The sequence below is a fragment of the Struthio camelus genome, chromosome 5, assembly GCF_040807025.1.
Source record: "Struthio camelus isolate bStrCam1 chromosome 5, bStrCam1.hap1, whole genome shotgun sequence".
NCBI lineage: Eukaryota > Metazoa > Chordata > Aves > Struthioniformes > Struthionidae > Struthio > Struthio camelus.
Genome location: NC_090946.1, coordinates 30,802,879 through 30,822,288, shown reverse-complemented (window position 1 = coordinate 30,822,288; position 19,410 = coordinate 30,802,879). Strand labels below are relative to the sequence as shown.

The 19,410-nt window shown below is 42.2% G+C and overlaps 1 protein-coding gene and 1 long non-coding RNA gene across 6 annotated transcripts in view; one reads left to right on the top strand and one right to left on the bottom strand.

Annotated features, from left to right (window-relative positions):
* The window catches only part of LOC138067456 (uncharacterized), a 68,049-nt gene extending 49,054 nt beyond the window's left edge, over positions 1 to 18,995 (bottom strand). Inside the window, exons 1-2 of the long non-coding RNA XR_011141423.1 lie at positions 18,799 to 18,995; positions 16,490 to 16,646 (exon numbers count right to left, since the gene is read on the bottom strand). This is a non-coding gene — a long non-coding RNA (uncharacterized lncRNA). The remainder of the gene's footprint in view (positions 1 to 16,489; positions 16,647 to 18,798) is intronic.
* Positions 18,814 to 19,410, top strand: part of ANO5 (anoctamin 5) — a 61,538-nt gene continuing 60,941 nt past the window's right edge. For 4 of the 5 annotated variants that reach the window (XM_068945352.1, XM_068945349.1, XM_068945350.1 and 1 more), the window contains exon 1: positions 18,814 to 18,946. In XM_068945352.1, the coding sequence (XP_068801453.1) occupies positions 18,886 to 18,946 (61 nt within the window). In that variant the 5' untranslated portion in view covers positions 18,814 to 18,885. The remainder of the gene's footprint in view (positions 18,947 to 19,410) is intronic. The other variant, XM_068945353.1, reaches the window with a different exon arrangement.

Genomic DNA, 19,410 nt, shown 5'->3' with positions numbered 1-19,410 from the left:
TACCTCTCTGAAATGCACAGTAGGATTTCTCAAAAACAAACAAACAAAACTTGACAAAACTCTGCTGCCGTACCAAAAGCAAAAGAAAACCATGAGCAGTACAAGCATAATATATTTTAAAATCTGAGAAAATGTGTAGATATGATTAAAATGGAGGCCAAATAATTGCCTAACAAAAATAATCAGATAAGGACAAGAGAGGCAAGAGCCTCTGCACAGATATAAGAGTCCCTCAACTAAAAGTAAGTATTTGTCCTTTACTGCTTTCCTTTTCCCCTCATGTGTGTCCAGCTTCTACAATGACAGAAGAGCAATTAGCCCTGATTCTTTGCCCTTTTCCACATTAGGAAATCTAGGAGTCACTTTAAATTGTTCTTATTGCAGAGAATCACTTAGTGATACTACACTGAGAAATTTTTTTTCAGCCAAAGGCTAGAGTTTGGAGGAACAGAAATCGATCATCATCTAAAGCTGATGATTTCACAGGAAGGAGACAAACACGTGGTCTTCAGTAGCATCATGCTACTCGAAAATTAGGACATTCTTTCTCACAAGCTTTTGCTGATATTTGATTGTTGCTGTTATTTGTATGAACATGCTCCATGCAGAAGATGGAGTATTGTACTACACAGTCTGTCAGGAGAAGCCATCCCAACCAGTGTTGATGCCATTTTAAAGCTAACAGCATAGGAAAAAAGACTAAGCAGAAATCCATCACTGTCCTTTGCTACGTTCAGAATTTCCACTACAGAAATTTCTTGTCAAGAACAGTGCTCTAGAAGAAGTGTTTTCCCTTTGTTTCTGCTACACCTGTAAAAGAAGATGACTATGAGCATGCCACAATTAGTACTACTTTGTAAAATTGGTGATAAAATAAAGCTCCTTTGTAGCTGTAGGTAGCCGCAACCAGTGATGTAGGAACTCTCCTCCGGTCCTGCATTCCTATAAAGGGTCACAACGTATTCAGAAAGGAAGCCCCACATTTTACTTACTTTTATATTCATCTAAACAGAAGAAGTTTAATGTTTCAAACCTTGCAAGCGCTACCAAGAAAGCTTTCAATAATGGAACAGTAAAAGAGCTTGTACATCCTGGAAGTCTTACATCATTAGTAGTAAATTACAGCTCACCACCTCAGGGTAATATTGTGCAAAGACATATCATGTCAGTGACACCTACACACAAACTGAACAACAAAGCACCTGGGACAGTACCTGCAACACACTCTGAAAGCTGGCAGTTAGCCAGGGACACAGCGCTTTTGGCAAGTAGACACTTGTAAGCTTGCTGTGGCAGAGACCATCTTCTTGTTCTGCATATTAGGCAACACTAAACAGAAAGCAGTCTTGCTTCGTGATTGAGACTCTGGGTTTCTGTGGTGCAAATATTAACAAAACAATAAGGAACACAGCTCTGACATTTTTTCATAGCTTTCTTCTCCTGGAAAAAAATTTAACTGTGCAAATGATGGTCAGTCAACGGTCAGTCTTTCTGCAGACAGTCCGAGAAATCACGTGGCAGGGTTGGAGGGTTCCTATTCGAATTAGAAGCAGTCATACGCCTTGAGCCACCTCAAGCCTTTGAGAAAATGTAAAATGAATGGGTGTTTGGTTTTACCTTGCAAAGCATAAACATTACATGCACTGTATTAACAATTAAACTTTAAAATGACCTGCAATCTAATGATTAACAAGAACGGGGTAACGTCAAATAACATTAACCAAAAATTCGGCCTGTTGCAATTCTTCCCGCGGGTGGTGAGCGGGGTTTCCCCCTCGCTAAACCCTTGCTGGGCGGCGGGGGGCGAGCGCGGGCCGCGGGCGCCCTCTGCGGGCTCCGCCAAAACCGAGCCCGCTGCACGCAGGTGCTATAGGTGTCCATACAGCTACAGCGGGGCAGCTCCGTGCGGGCACAGCTGCGTACGCTTGCACTTGTTCTACGGTTTCGAAGTATGCACTGGCCAGCGTACTGCGCACCTATCAATAGGTGCCTGTAGTAACAGGATAATCTGTAAGAGTAACCATAACCGGTGCCCGAGAGACCTGGGTTAATTCCCACACTCCACGCACAAAGCCGAAGATTTGCAGAGTGTCCTGGCTCCAGTGTCCCGCCTGAGAAATGGGGGGCTCTGACGGCTGCCTGCCCTGCCTGCACGGGGCACTCCGCGCACCGCGAGGCCATTGCTCCCTCCCTTGTGATCTGCTGCCGTTTTCGCGCCGCAGTCTGGCTGGAGGCTGCAGGTACATGAAAGCACATTTCCCTAAGTCCTGCACGTGGGCGTGCACGCAGGTCACGGCCTCTGCTGCCCGCCGCCCCGCAGCGCCGCGCAGCGCCGCGCAGCGCCGCGCAGCGCCGCGCAGCGCTCACGGAGCTCCCGGCAGCGCCGGCGGGCGGCGGGCGGCGGGCGGCGGGCACGGCCGCGGCGTCGCGGGGCGGTGACCGCCGGCCCCGGCTGGGCCTAAGCGGCGGCCTGGGGGTGGCCTCCACGGCGGACGCAAAATAAAAACGAGGAAAAGTGAAAGCATGCTTACATGGAGTAAGCGGGCAGTTGGGACTTTCGGAAATAGTCCCTTAAATAGCTACCTGAAGAGGGTATCAAGTACCTGAGCAATACTGCGCTCGGTAAAAGGGAGATCTACGTCACCGGGAGCTTTGGGTTCTGGCAGGACTGCTGTCACTTATTATAAAAAGAACAGAACAAATATCTCAAAATGTTTAATGTCAGTTCTTGCAGTTCCACTTCCACAACACTAAGAGGAAAAAATTGCCAAATGCCCCAAAATGACATCTGTTACAAAAAAAGTCTGTGCTAAAAAGGATGAAAACATCTAGTACAATTTATTCACAGAGATACCTTTAATAGACTAAATTTACACCGTAGCAGCCCTGTTCTATCCAGGCTGTATAATAGAGAAAATTATATTATTGATACTAATGTTAAACCAGCTTTGTGTGACAGAGTAAATAAGACTCATGCTATTCTAAACTCAGGGACACATTTCTGTTACATGCTGGGGATCGTATCCGTCAGCCGTCTGAGAAACCCTTATCCATTCATTTATCGTTGTCATCTAACTCTCATTTAAGGGCATCATTAAAATCAGTAGCTGAGATTTACAAGGTTCAGCAAAAACTGAGAACACCAGAACGTTGTTTTGTTGCACAGCCCGTGCCAAACAGCCCTTTCCACAGATTAGAAACTGTTGCTACAGGCAGACAGCAACAGACTGAATGCAAGCATTTCCCAGAACAGCATTTGAAATTTCAGTTGAGGAGGCACACAGCAGAGTCAATAAAATTAACATTTTCACCATTATTGACACTCCAAGATTTATTACTCCCTGCTCAATTTAAAAAGATTCCCTTGGGAAATTTTTAAGGGGTGCTTGCTTTATTAGTTGTTATTGAGTTGGACCATTTGACAGCTTCTGTGGAATGTGTGAATAACAAAATCCTTGCTAGGATCAAGTGACCCCTGGTGATGGATCTGGAGGACATTTATTTGATTTTAGCATGATGCATTTAGTTTCCATTGAATTGTATGCACAAAGGAGTCTGTCCTGGGCTGCTGCTAGAACCTATAGTCTCATAGTGCATATGGTTGTCACCCCCCAGGAGGCACTACATTTCAGTAAGATTACTATATAGAGCTGGATTATTTATTAGAGCTGGATTACTGTGGGGAGGAAGCACCATGGCTGGACCCTAAAAGCTCTGTGTTTGATATTCATAATATCACTCCATTAATGTATTATTGTGCTCATGGGGTGAAGGGAGAGAAGGAGAGGTGGGAGAGGAAGAATTTTATCCTCTTAAAGCTCATGAATGTCACAGATATCTTTCTTCCAGGACAAATATAAAGAAACCATGAAACATTCTTGCATAAGCAGGACATTCAAACAATAGAAGCACTACTGAGAATACAAACAGGATGAATTGGTCATGCAGTCATGCAGTCTAAGAGGTATTCTTGGGACTAAAGTGCAAACCACAAGGCTACCTAACAAGTAACAAAACACAAGGCTAAGCACTGATAAGATTGTAACTGTGTTTTCTGGGTGATTACGAGAAAAAACAGAGACAGTCTAGGAAAGCTGAGAGAGGAGAGACCACAGGTCTAATGAATTCATCCAGACACCAGAGCATTTATAGACCTATGTGCAAAGACACAAGATTCCTCTAGTATTCCGGTGAAAAGAACTTTTTATACTACTGTTAGAAAAGCAGGAGTATATCAAGTTTACCCATTTACATCACCAACATCTTTTGCTAATTGCAGTAATCCATAAATCCAACATTTTAGATAGTCACAACAGTGTAAAGTAGTATTCCTGGTATCAAACTGGCATTCAGTCTCCAAAGAAGAGGTTTGCTAGGATCTGTAAAGCCAGCACCAAAGAGAGAAATGGCTGGTGATTATTCCCGTTAAACCAAGAAACTGTAAGTAGTGGAGGGATATAATGAATTCAAAGATCAACTTAAAAGCTTACAGCAAAAGCTGAAGATTTTGTAAAAGCAATTAACACATGTCTTTAAAAAAATTGCCTCAAAAAGTCTGAGATGTTTCAATCACAGATGAAGTCTCTGCTGGAAGGGCAGCACTGTACAGACTGTGGACTAAGAAACTCCCCCACAGTTCCAAGCTTGCCCAAAATTCCCTAGCCGTACATATTTATCCTTCTGACTCCCATCAAATGTATCATCTTAGGGACCCGGTTGATCATCGCTGCCATTCAAAACCAGGACCACTGAGATGAGAGGGGCTGAAAAATTACCCTGTGAAGGAAGCAAATGGCTTTATTCAGCCTGTGAGCATTTTGGGGCATATCAGATCTGAACTGCCTAATGTTAGAGTTCATCCAAGGCTCTGTTTGAATTTAGCATGATTAGTATTAACCCCACATCTGTGCTACATACTGGGCTTTGGCAAAACAAAAGGCAAATATTCAGATTATACAAACCAAAGGAAGCCTGGAATCGGTTTCTCCAGGTAAACCAAGATTACCCAGCAGGAATAGCTTTTGCCCCACTATTTTCCTACCAGTCCATACTTTGCTGTGTACAGCTACCATAGTCATACTTAAACCTCTCTCTGTTATATATGCTAATATAATTTTCTGCACTGTGGTTGAGTCATCCATAATTCACGCTTCCCTTTCTAACAGAAAGCATTATGCCTGTGGGGCTGGAACGTAGAGCTGGTTTTCCAATATGCCTGATGAATGCCCAAAACGGTGGAGCAGAGACAGTTTCCTTCTCCTTGACTCTGCCATCAATGAGTCTGTAAAGTTAAACAGTTTTAAGAGTAAGACAGTCCATGGGATGGGAGAAATCCACAAGGAATAGCTCAAAGTCATGTTTCTCCATTGCCAGGTTAGTATCCGGCTCACTGGTCTATTCAACTACATTATGGTAATTGTCTCTTATTTTGACCAGAATCAGATGAATCTTTCTAGAACAAAAGGAATCATAGGAATGGCAAATTTCTTGCTAAAAGCATCAGTTTGAAATGATTAACAGTTGCTGAAGAACATCAGTGTTCAAATCTCCTTGTCCAATTTGAGTGATATGCCCGTGCTGCCAGCTTCGAGACCAAAAAAGTCAGTGAGTGACTGTGAATCTCTAAAAGGTAACTAAAATAGGCAGAAACATTGCAGTTTGCTCCCCAAATGAGAGCTTGGCCCATCTTCCTAACAAAACTCTGGCTAGTCTTCTTACAGGAAGAACAATTCAAAAGACTTCCTTGGGGCAAAGCAACGCAATTCTGTTCATTACACACTATAATACCTGTGTGAAAGAAGAGACAAAGCAGGGATACTTCTTGAAAAGCATTTAACAATGAAGCAAGGGAAGAACACACTTCTTCAAATTAAGCTGAATCAAAATACTTTGTTCAAGAACCTAGCTACAGATGACTACATCTAGCAAACTGGATAATCATATTATGGAAAGCTACAGTCCTGGCTACCTTGCACAGCAAGAATTCTGAAACCAAGAAGCAGCACGTAAGATCACCCTCACTGAAAGAATGATTGATTGCAAGCAAAGAAGAAAGAAATTACACAGGATAGCTTTTCTGCGGACAGCATGCTCACTTGTGCTTTGTAAACCCAAGATAAGGCCTCTGGGAATGTAAGATACTAATTTAAAAGAAATGAAAATGATTTCTAACTTGCCATGTCAAAACCTTATATAAAAGCGTTTTCATTCACTATGTAACGCCTGTAATGCCCAAAGACCTTCTCAGATGTATTTGTTTTCTGGTTGATTCTCCTAGGAGAGAGAAGTATTGCTATCTAAAAATGAATGACAGTATAATGGCAAAAATCCTGAGCCTTTAACTTTAATAGGAATTTTTAAATGGACAAACTAAGCATTTCAGGATTAGGTCCACAGAAATAAACCATCATTAGATTCAAGGGATTAAATATTTATTTACTGTGAATGATATCTTAACACTGCCAAAGGGACTGTTCTGGGAACAAAGGACAGCAGTATGAGAAATCAGTCCATAGCAGTCTGATGCTGAGACACTTTATATATTCCAATGTAAAATGCCAAAATACTTGTAGGCAAATAGACAAAGATACATTCAAAAGTGACATAAGCTAGTTGCTCCCCAAGGGTAACTGCTGGACAACAGGGGACCACTGTGACACCACCTACCTCTTGAACCAGAAATCTCAGTTTTAGACAGCAGGAAATCTATTTTTGCTGAGAAGACAAAGGGAGAATATGTGGCTATGGAAGAAAAGCAGAAGGCCAGCCATGGAAGTATTTCTGCTATCCATAATCTTTCCTTTTATACAAAATTTCTACCTCACTCTTTGATCCCCATATTTGGCTGCATATGTCTCTTCCTACACAATTACAGTAGCCTGGGCAAATTGTTTGGAACACTGTGAAATATGTTTTCATGGGTTTTTTCCTGTTCTTTTTTGAACAACATTTTACAATTTGTAAAAATTTCCATTACTCCTGCTATTAATAACTGTTAATTAAAAGTAGCTGTGAATGTAGATTTGTGATATACAGCAAAAATTTCAAAACAGCTTCTAGCACAGAGGTATCCGGGCTCAAGACTGTGGTTCTAATGTACTACTGCTATTCATGTTGTGTACAGCTATTACTACTAGTAATGCTGCTATGAAAATTGATGAAATTCTACACAGCTATATTTGCTTCAGAAAGTAGGCTGTATGTCTTGAATTCGGTGGGAAATTACAAGGAGTATGTTAGGTTCCTACCTTAGTATTATTTTATAAATGAACTTTCTGTTAATAGATGACAAAAACTATTTCTCTCAAAGTGTCACAGCATTACTGAAGGCCTGTATCAGACTTAAACTTGGATTAATCTATCCTAAGGTAACTGTTTTATACAAACACATCTTGCTCTGTGATTTGTCTTACCCGTTCCTTCTCCTTCTCTTGCAACATCCAAATCTATATTTTAGATGTATATGCCTAACGATCCCTAACTATTGAGTATACCTGTCACGTATATGAGACCCACCTCCTTGCCAGCTCTGGTATCTAAGTCTCATTCAGGCTGTGTGTCTAAATATCACTTGCCATCAGAACAGCCCTTATTTCTAGTCATGCCTGCAACACAGCAGGCCCACTGGAAGGTAGGCTGAAATTAAAGCTCCCAAAGGGACAAGGCTCACTAAGACATAAAAAAAAGCAGTGTCTTTTGGACTAGCACAAGTGAAAAATCAGAACAGAATTTGCAAGAGAGTAGGTTACATTTCTATATATGGCAGTCATTAGATTGAACACGAAGTAGTTCAGATTTCAGCATAATCTAGATAGGTATGAGCTGAGAGATAAATGCAGAAACTTAGGCAGGAGAGAGGAACTAAGCTGCAGTCAGGTTACTCCGGCAGGAGCAACTACAATGCTACTATGGGCCATCATACGGAGGCAGTTGTGAACCCCATTACCTCCTGTGATTCCTATTGGTTACTTCCCATTTTGAAATAGCAGAACTGGGCTCCAGCTAAGCCATTCTGTTTGCATTTAGCTCAGATATGTTTATGCTCTGCTGAACCAACTGATTTCACTGGCAAATTGGCAGTATCTCAAAATGAAACCTACCACTGGAAAATATTAGTAATACATTGCTCAAAGCCAAGTTCAGTTGGTATCCCTTAGTATAGGTGTGACAGAACTAAGGAAAGTCTCTATCATATTTTTCATACAACTCCCACAGGACCCTACTTCCTGACATACCATTAACTGCTAGCTAAACAACTTCTGAGTTGTACAGTGTAAAAACATGGAGCAATGTTCCTGATGCTAGTAACTGTATTATTCAAACTTCAGTTTGAATCCAGTGACAGATTATCACTGGGCTGTTTCTACCAAAAATAATGAGTAACTAACCAGTGACAAGGAGAACTCTTTTTGCACACTGTTGGTGGAAATGCTTACCCCATCACTGTACGGGGCCATTTTTGATGTGAATGAAACTCGGCAGTGAAATGAGCAGCGTTTGGGATCCACCCAGGAAAAGTTTCACATCTAGTTTCTCATATAGTACGGAGTCATGGTGGTTATATTCAAAGCACCACATAATCATGGTGGGGCACCTAACTGTGTCTTAGTGTTTCTTATGAGAGAAAAGCAATAGAAAGAATCACAGCACTGTTTGTCTCAGCTCCAACAGCAATGAATGACACCAACAAGAAAAAATTAGTGAATGCTTATGAGAGAGATGTGAAACAGGTTTTTCAGCCTCTCATAATCCAAAAGAAGGGCTCATGCCCAGTCAGTTATGGAACACTGACTGTATTGGAGACTGCAGTAAATTTCAGGAAAGAATTGTACAGAAGTTGCCAGTCTTCGAGGAAGCTTTGTTATAAGAATTTGATAAGAACTACCATGGCAAATAAATTCTCCACTATCAGAAACATCACCAGCTTAGCATTAAAGACAGCAAGTAAGACTGATTAAAGGAAGTGCTGTAACTCATATTGACCCTGACAATATATGTAATCATGCTGAATTAGAGAGTATGACCACCAATTTAGTGATAAAGCATAATCCTGAAAATGTATCCAGAACAAGGATGATTAGATATCTAGAGGACAACATGATAACAGAAGAAGAGATTTTCAGCATGAATCCTGTGGCATGCAGATAGAAAAACAACGATGGACTCTTAGAACATTAGCATTTCTTAAGGGATCTGCTACGGAAATACTAAACCATAAGCAGACAGTCAGAAATACTAAAAAAAAATAGTGCAGATGCTCATAAGGGCAAGGAAAAGAGAAATGCTCTACCGGTTTCAGTTTTAATTTGAGCATAACAGGAAGAGTACGAGGCGGTTATCAATTTTACAAACTGAAATGGAAGCATGGAGCTTTATACATTGAAAGAGGTGATTAAAAATACAAAGGAAATGAAGAAAAGTGCTGCTGCAGGCCAAGCCAAAGTTAGCTGATACAGAAGGTGCCTCACTGGCTAATGATTGATAAGAGCAGTGATTACTGAGTGTTTTAAAAATTGACATTCTATTTTAATTCTTAAGATTTCAGACCTAGAAAAATTAAATCACATCAGAAAACACAGACCTATTACTAAAAGGCCAATTTTTATAAAACTTTTTCTCCAGAATTTTAACAGAGAGATTAACTAAAGCTGCCTCTGTTAACTTGAGACAGACAAGTTTTATCACAACACTGGGCAAAAATGGAGTAAGAATTGTTTTATTTACAGATACTGCACACGGATTTAATTTTACTTCCAAAGATCACTTGGAAATTAAAGAGTAAAGGACCCCGAAATTCATATTAACAAAATCATTGAAGACGTCCATCGAAACATGCACACATGCTCTGAACTGAAGAAGGAAGTAACATCATTTGGCTTAATTAATGTAGGAATGGATCAGGGAAAGCCAATGCTGCCCCTTCTATTTAAAATCAAATTCACTCTTCTAATGTGCAATTTAGAACTGAGGGGGCAGGGTATGAGGCAACTCAAAGAAAGATCACCTCACTGGCATATGCTGATGGTGCAGCTTCCTTCAGTAACTCGAGGAAGGGCATGAAAGAAAGTATTACGATCATTGAGTCTTTATGTAATTGACTGGCTTTGAAAAGCAGGCCAAAAATTGCCATGGATTTTATACAGCCTAGTTCTTGATTCATATACCATTTAAAACTGTGAAGCATGGACCGTACCTCTGAGAAGCTAAGTATGATTGTGCTGGAAAAGCGTGAGAAAATCCAGGATCAAGTTTGATCTGTGAAATGGAAAGGTAATTCCAGACGTAAAGGTCTGGCTTGAAAAAAAGTTCTCAAAATCTTTAAAAAATGAGTCTACTAATATATATTTGCAGTGACAAAATTTATGTACCAGATAACACACATTAAGCAATCTATCTTTCTCTCCGTGACTCTAAAATACAGAGGGCTATCAATGAATGGCTTTATTTCCATCTTTTATGTTTGATGACTTGCTCAGATTAAAAACAGTGACCTTTTTGGCCTGTGGTTTCCCATTGACTCAGGTAAAGCTAGTGAGTACTATCAAATTATGAAAGTATCATTCAGAGCTTTTGAGGCAGGGACACTGAATAATAATTGGGAAAACAATACATCTAGGATGGTGAGAGTGATAAGGAAAAGTCCAAAATTTTCATGCATTTGACAGATACGCTATTATCAGCCATCTTACTTGAAGATCTAACTTAAAGGGAATCATCCAAAACTACATGTTGTACATTTGTTAATAAGAAAAGTAATGAATTTAAAAATCAAGAAAAATGTTCACAATTAAGACTGTAAGTTTGGTGGATTTTATAAGTGATCTGGTTAGTAATTACCAGAGAAGTAACTACCACAGTATCTTCTTGCCTCTTTTTAAGTTTGAGCTAGCATAGGAAACAGTAAAGTTTTCAAGTGAGGAAAATAAGAAATGGCAGAAGAGACTTCCTCATATATTAGATGCTCAGATGGTTATCCAAGAGACTACAGATAGAAGGCACAACTATTTTGTCTTCTGATAAACAATGTAATGTACAATTTCTAAGAAGATCTACGTTATAGACAAGAGCAACGATCTCAAGAAAACAGATTTGATTTTTTGTTAAAGATGGCATAGCTCCTGTTATGAATTTAACAGTTTGACGAGAAAGTAAAAGTAGCATTCTTAGAGGTAGCCACAGAAAAAGTGTTCAAACACCAGATTTGCTGTACAAAAATTACAGAGTTATGCCCTGGCCTATTTGTGTTACACTTTAGTTTTCCTACTTGGAACCAAAGGTAAATGGCATGAAAAAGAATTTATATTGTTGGCAAGTCAGATGAAACAAAGCAGCACCTGGCAGTCCAAGGGCTTTCCTCTATTCTACTGAAATTTTATATATACTTTCCAGGCAAGGAAAGTTTTGATTAGATATTTTTCAAATGTATTGTTTCTAACTTTTTCTCACTTCTTTCCCTCACAGGCTCTGATTTTTTCCTGTTTAGAATGTGTATATATTTCATTAGTTTATATGGATTTCATCATACTATGTATTCTTCTATCTTATTTATACAGTATTTTTTTTGGATACATCTTTTCTGCTTAAATTTGTCAGTTTACTTTTTGCCTGATCCTCACAATTATGTTTGATGTGGCTGAGGGTGCTCATGTGTTTCACGAGTCCTGCTGCTCCTGGATGCTTACCATGTTCAAAGAGCTCACACAACTGATCTATCTGCTCAGCATGAACTGTGATGGGGATGGACAGGGCAGCTGGGGCAACCTTGACAACTTTACACAATCTTCCTGGGCAGGGGAAGGTAAGTTCATTATTTAGATAGGAACTGGGGATCAACTGGGGCTGGAAAATGGGAATGGTAAACACTGGGGAAAGTCTGGAAACATTTTGCCATACCATCACTATATCTCACACAGTCCCATGGAACAGCTATGAAAATGGGTCCAAAAGGGAAATGAAAGGCTCCTACAACCAAGAACTACCAGCTCACTTTCCAGTTTTATTAGAATTAAAAATAAGGCAGTATCCATTAGCACTGGATCAATGCTGGTGTCATCCACTATCTAATTTACCTTTTCTGAGAAAGGCTCCCTTCCAGCATATACTAGTGTACATCTATCAGGGTACAAACCAGCACAGAAATTAACATCTCCAGCCAACAGCTCCTTCAAACACGCAGTTGGTTTGTGAGATAGTATCAGCCAGTCCTCAGCTCTAGGAATCCAGGAAAACCTGTGTGCGCTTGGGTAGGTATGGTTGGTTGTTGCATAAACACCCTGGAGCCACTTTCCTTCCTGTCTATAAACATCAAACAGGCATCTTCCCTAAGGCAGACAGCCCTGCACACCCTCATCTAGCTTGCTCCTATAAACGCTAGTTCCTCATTTTTTCTCCTTCTCTCTTGCCTCTTCTGTCTCAATGGGAAGCTGTGTGTTTTCTTCTTTCCTGGCCCCTTTCTCTTTACCCATTTCTGCTTAGAAGTGCTGCCTCCAGCTCTACCCCTAGACCGCTAGGTAAGATAGTATGCCTTTGCAGCTACCTCTATCTGCTTTTGCAGGAGAGGAGGAAACTGAGATTGCTGGCAAAGAAGGGGACAGTAGGAAGCTGGATGATTTTGTGAAGGCTGGAAATCCTCAGCCAAGGCATTGGAACTAACTAGCAGAGCCTACCCAAGGAGACGGGCTGAAAAGGGATGATGTGTGTTGATGGTTTGATGTCAGAGAAGCCAACATCCAAAGATGCTTCTTTTGTATCAGCTTTTTCTGGGGGTGCTGTGCATGTGCACTGCACTGAATGGAAGCTTTGAAAAATGGGTGTGATGCTACTAAATGTGTAGAATCGATGATAATTTATAATAATGAATGTGAAATGCTTCTTAAAGCTCTTATTATAACTACTTTTATTCTTCACTGAGAATTTTATAAACAGCAGAGAACACACTCAACAGTGTGCAAAGGATTAGATAATCACTTCTATTATTATTTTTATTAATCTCACCAGCCTGTCAGCTAAATAAATTGTGCTTGAACATCTTGTCTTCGTAGTACGCATATTGATGTTTGTTACTTTTCTAGATTTTCTTGCCAAAGCTACTAATCTCTTTATATCGTTTTAATAGTCTTTGCAATATTATATGTTACCAGGGCAGTTACAAATGTTCACATACAAGAGATGTATGAGTCATTAAAAAAGTGCATACAAAGTTTTGTGGGAGGCTACAATTTATCTCATATGTAGCTGCACTGTCTTTGTTCTCTATAGCTTTACAGCGTCCCTTTTAAGTTCGGTTCTGCTCTACTGTCTAAGCTGATTAATAGATGCACTGAAGTTTTTTATATTTCTGTTAGAGCTATTTACCTCCCAGTATCGTTGGAATGCTCTGGCTTTCACACACCAGCCTCACTTACTCACTCCACAATCCTCTGTGTTTAAAAACCCAACATAATGCCACTTTATTTTATCCATTTATCACTTTGGGATAATCAACAGATCCAGGTTAAAAATACAAAGCAAGAGGTGTCAGCATGACCTACTCTCACTGTTGCCACCAGAGGGCATTAAACCCTGACAAACTAAATCGTCTGTAATAGGAGAAGTGAAAAAATGGATGGTTGCGCTAGGAAGCATGGCCAGTAGATGAATTTACTAAAATAGTGCAACTTCTTATCTTAAGATGGCATCTTCCATCGTCATTTAAGTGCCAGAACTGATGAAGTAGCCTTTCCCCATCCCTACCGCATTAAACAGCCGTTTATATGAACTATCGGTGCAGTACTCATCAGAATTAAATACTGATCTTCACTCCCACTATTTAGGAACAGTTTAGAGAAATCAATGGAATTATATCCATGGAGACATGATGAGAGAGAATAATCACGCCTCAGTCATAGTTAGTTAATAGATTTTGCATATAAATTTGTCCTAATTAAGGTAACTAAGAATTTCTCTATCAGGGTGGAAGAGACAGATTCTCTCAGCCCCTGATGCATACCAAAATCATTTTCTCTTGTGGTACTTCTCGTGGTTTCTTCAGATTCTTTTAAGAAGGCTTTGATGGCAGCTGTAAAGTGGGCAATCCAGTTATTGGAGTATAACTGCAAGACTACAGAACTAAAACATATGCTTGGGTTTGAAAAGAGGCTTCTGCTAAGATTAACTCGATCTTTATCGGATTTTTCAATACCTCTGTTTCTCATACAGAAAAAACAAAGCTGGTGTTTCTGTCTTGTGCCTTCTTCCTCTAGCAGCCAGTACCCCAGAGAGGTACGGTTCAGTTTAGCTGAGAACACTCCCATGCAGTTTCCTTGCCCTAGGGAAGAGTGCAAACCAGGATGCTGATTTTAGGTCTACTGTTGTAAATTTATAGTCACAAAGGCCAACAAAAAGGTAGATTATAATCTGTAAAATCATCTGTTTGTTTAAGCGTCATAGGCACTCGTTTTGCACAGACCACTTGCTGAAAACAGTAGACAAACTGAGAAGCGATGATGTAGAAAAAAACGCAATGAATAATTAAGAGCTTTCATCTTCTGAGTAAAACTTTTTTACTTCTTTTGAGAATGATTTGTATTCTGCCACCTCATTACACTGGAACTGTTTATGGCACTCTGCTATTATCTTTTCCTGCAGGTTTTAGGACAGCAGTACCGAAACAGAATCAGTGCTCTTAATATACAAATTCAAATGCCCATCCCATCAACAAACGTTGCTGTACTTCTTAGGTGCCTGATCCTGGGGTGGCATTAAAGTAGCTGTGTCTAGCCATAAGAACGCTGTATAGCACAAGGGGAGAGTCTGATGTCAGACAGTGGCTGAGTAAAATGGAGAAACAGTTCAGAGAGCCCAGACTGAATCTCCAGGCAGTTACAATTCCCCTGGGGCTTTCTCTCCAATCAATGGCTATTATATTCTTTTCTTTACAGTAGCAACTTTAACAAGCCAGTGCACACTACTTCCCCTGTCATGCCCTGTCTCCTGCTTCATTCCTCAATTGTTCACCATACTCAGCACAGCGCAAAGGTTGCTGGTCACAGAGTTACATTGGGAGAGGCTGAATTCCGTTCAGTCACAATCACTGGTCTTGGATCTCCCACATTCCAGGTAAGTGTTTAAACTTCAGTTGATGTTACTGCCTGAGAAGGAGATACTGCGCTTCCTTTCTGGTCTGCATTTTAAAAATGTCTGTGGAAGTTCCAAGACTACACAATAACTGAATGGGTTTTGAGTATCATGCTAGACATGGGCAGGTAACTTCCATGAGAGTCCCGCTTTAGCTTTTTAAGCCTGTTACAGTATCTAGCTCTACCGGTCTCTAAATGATTCATTTATTTCCAAATTATTATTTATATTCTAAAGAGCTAATTTAAAGACAGGGAAGGACACTGATGGGCTCTTCAACTGCAAAGCCTCAAAGACCTTTAACCAGTTGACAAGAACACTCTCACGAAGCTGTACGAGGCAGCAACATTAGCTTCTGGGGTGCAGTTTATGTCCCCTGAAATCTCACAGCAAAGCAACCATCTGTGTGGCTGTTTAGCCATCAAGGGGAAAAAAAAAACAAAAAAACAAGAAAAACCCCAGAGACTCAAAAGGAGATCCATCGCTCTCCTTTTATTACATCTACGTCTATTTCAAACTTGTGCTCACAGCTGGATTTGAAAACTTACTGTAACTCCAAACATATGTACTGAAAGAATGATTGAGCAAATAATTCCTTATAGGAAACAAATGAAGCCCAAACCACTTTTTAAAGAAAAAGGGTATACATATACACCTGTCTTCAACAGCAGAAGGCACCTGCTTCTTCTGATACTGTGACAGGATGTAATATCTGGCATACGCACAGTGCATAGAATCCTGAATGCATATGTATCTTAACTGCTTAAAGGTCCCCAAGTGGAAAATGCAAAAGCTACACGTATTAGATCCTTTCCCAGTGGATAGAGAGATAGTGGAGAATTAAATTTTTCAAAGCACCTAAATGCTTTGGCTGAAATGTGCACACACATAAGCTCCATTTTCAACATGATTTAGGACTTGTAGTCATACTTCCAAAGATGCTTTGGTGCCTAAAGATGTAGACAGTCCTCTGACAGGACTTCCAAAAGGTCAGAATCTTGGAACATATGCTGCAATTTTTTGAACAGATCATAGGGTGCCTATCAGAGACACTGATGGGTGCTGAGGTATCTTTAAAATCTGGCTCCCAAATTCCACCAATTATCTGTGCTTAAATAATTTTTGAAAATATGACAGCTACTAAATTACTTCCATGCTTTTTAAAATGCCCATTAATAGAGAGCAAGACCTTATAAGAGCCACCAACTATCTGTTTTCCTTTAGCATACGTGGTTGAAGATTATTTTTTGCTTATGTTTTGTTGCTATCCTAAGTATAATCACTGCTAGTAATTCCTGGTGATGTCATTACTTAGACCTACAATCTTTCAGGTACTTTAACTTTTAAAAATAAACATATACACTGCATTAGATACCGCGCTTGAACTCCAGGCCACCAGAAGCAGAAACAGGACAGCGTTCCAGGTTGTTGTATTGATATTAAAGGAATAAAATGGTCCTGCCCTTCCACTTCGAGTTCCTTGTTTCTTTCTTTGTTTTGGCAGTAGCTGTTGCTTGCAGTCAGTCATGGAACTGAAAATCCAGAAAAAAAGTCATCAGACTGTTTAAAAGGTTGACCTGACTCATTGTACAACCTAATGATCTGCAGTGAAAACACAAGATGTCATATTGTGAAACCACAGTGTGAGACAATAGCTGCTTAAACTCTGAATATACAAGCAACCTAAAGCTAGGTATTGCATGTACTCAGCAACGTGTGCCTGCCAGGGGCACAAGGCCTTCCATAGCTCTTTCTGGGACAGCAGATTTCTGTTGTGTCTCTAACATAGGTCAGTGTGTAATTTACACAAATTCAGTGCCTTAACAAACCATGAGCCTGTCCAATTACAGGAGATTTGCAAAAGCATCTTTGGCATTCTAGATATAGTACTTAGAGCTTTAGATATGGTCAACTTCACTGTTGCACAGGCAGGGTGGAGCTGGGAAGGGCGAGTATGTAATTAGAAGGCAAAACTCAGTCTTGGCCACTGAAATCCTTGCTGTTCCTGGCTCTGATTGAATACTGGCTTCTAACTGTATCTTCTATGGGCATAAAAGCTTTTATCCTATATATAAAGCTATGATAAAATTAGAGGCTTAGAAAACGCAGCTTTTAAAATCATCATTCTGACCCAGTGAATTGTATGCACTTTCAAGTTCTTAAATGCTTCCTTTGGTATGACATTTCTGTACTCTTTGTTCCCACTACCCTATATCTTCAGATTAAAAACCAAACCAAACATTTCTGACTTTGGAAAGCAATCAAGTATGTTTTTAGTCTTGCTTTCGACTAAAAATACATTTCTAGAAGCAGTTACACGATACATGAAAAATAAAGGCCTAATACTGTATGTAGACCTGAACACAACCCCAGCACCTTGAGTAATTTTGACTCACCGGACTTGATTAACTTCATGACACTGCTGTTGTGCATCAGTTGCCTAAGTAACAGAACTGCAAACCAGTTTGTTGCAGGAAGTTGTTATTTAGTCAGTAAAAGCTGAATATGCAAAGCTGATCTGAGAAAAGGCCTCAGGGTCTGTCCCAAGATGATGCTAGTAAGCAAAAGGTATGTGACATAAATGGGAAGAGTTTTGGAAACTACCCCTCGTTACTGAAGAAAATGATGATGAGGCAAGGCTGTTTCACACTTGGAAAATCTGTCATCAGGACAGCTTGCTACATTGCCTACTACCTGCACAAATTTGCCCTCTGAGTACGCGAGGAGAGAGCTGTGCACTGCGCTGGTCATCCTTGCAGCACGCTCAAAAGCAAGTGCAAACTGGTCCTCAACAAAGAAAAATGAGAAACTAGCAAAGGGAATATTACCCCATCCCACTTGAACTTCTTGTTGCTCACAGCAGGCCAATCACTACAAAAACTCCAGTCAAAAGAGGGACACCCCCTTTGCTGTATCTGGCTTGACGAGTTAACACTGCCAAAGGCTTTTGCTCTTCTAAAACTCTTAAAGATAGGGCATGTTGAAACACTGTTAAAATCGGAGTTCTGTGTAACATTCATGCTTCAAATGCTTTCTGGTTTTGTTTTGTTTTGTTTTGAGTGTAATTATTTCAGTATTCTCAGTACAGCTTTAAAGATTTTAACAGAAACCTTGCCCAGGGACTACATCAGCCAAAACGCCTGTCTTTTAAGACTTCAGACAACACGAAACCGCACCGAGACGGATCGTCTCGGCACCGCTTTGTTTTGCGGGAGCACCTCGGTTAAGAACGACACAAGAAGCGTACCAAAAACGGCACAGACAAACGCCACCCAGCCAGGCAGGAAGCTGCAAGGGGGCAACCGCCGCCGCGTCCCGGCTCCGCACGGACGCGGCCCGCAGCCCCCCCCCCCCCCGCCGGGCCCCGCGGCTCTCCCGTGGGCGGCGCCGCGCCCCGCCGCAGCCGTTGCCGTCGGGCGGCCAGCGGAGGGCCGCCACCCCCGCCCATCAGCGGGCCGCTGCCGTCGGCTCGGGGCCAAACGGCCGGTGGGAAGCTCCCCGCCGCCCCTCACGGCGCGCCGCCTGAGCCGCTCAACGGCCCCGCCCCGCCAACGGCCCCGGAGAGCCGCGCGCGGCCCGGCCCGGCGGGGCGGGGCGGGGCGGGGCGGGGCGGGGCCGCGCTCGCCCCCCGCCGCCGGGGCGGGCAGTGCGCATGAACGCGGCGCTGCGCGGCCCCTGACTCACCCTCTGACTCGCCGCGGAAGGAGGGGGCGCTGCGCCAGTCCGACACACCGCCCGCGGAGAGGAGGGGACGGCAGCGAGTCAGCCGCAATGAGCCGCCTGGGCAGGAGGGCGGACGAGACCCTCATAGAGATGGCGTTGACCGCCGACGGTAGGTGCCGCCAGGGGCGGCAGGGCGCGGCGCCGCCGCCGCCGCCGGGGCGGCCGGGGCGGCCGAGGGAGCGGGGCGGCGGCGATGGCGGCGCTCCCTGGCCGGCGGCGGGCGTTTTTCGGCGCCGTGACTCAGGGCCGCGGAGCCGCCGGCCCTGGCTGCCCGTTAGTAGCGGAGGCGGTGAAGGACCCGGCGTGGAAAGGAGCGCGCTGCCCGCTTCCTCAGCCGCGGGCGGCGGCGAGCGGCCCCCTCCTCGCCTCCGGCCTCCCTCCGCCGCCGGCGCCGGCTCGGGTGGGCGCGAGGTTTCCGCGGAGCCGCGGGGGGTGTGTGCTGGGCCCTGCTTTTTGCAGCTCCTCTCAGTACCTAGTGCAGTAAATTACAGTTAATGGGTTAACGTTAGGATTTCTTGAAATGAGACTACGTATAGCGCCGAGTGTATGTTTAGCAATAGCTCGCCTGGCAAC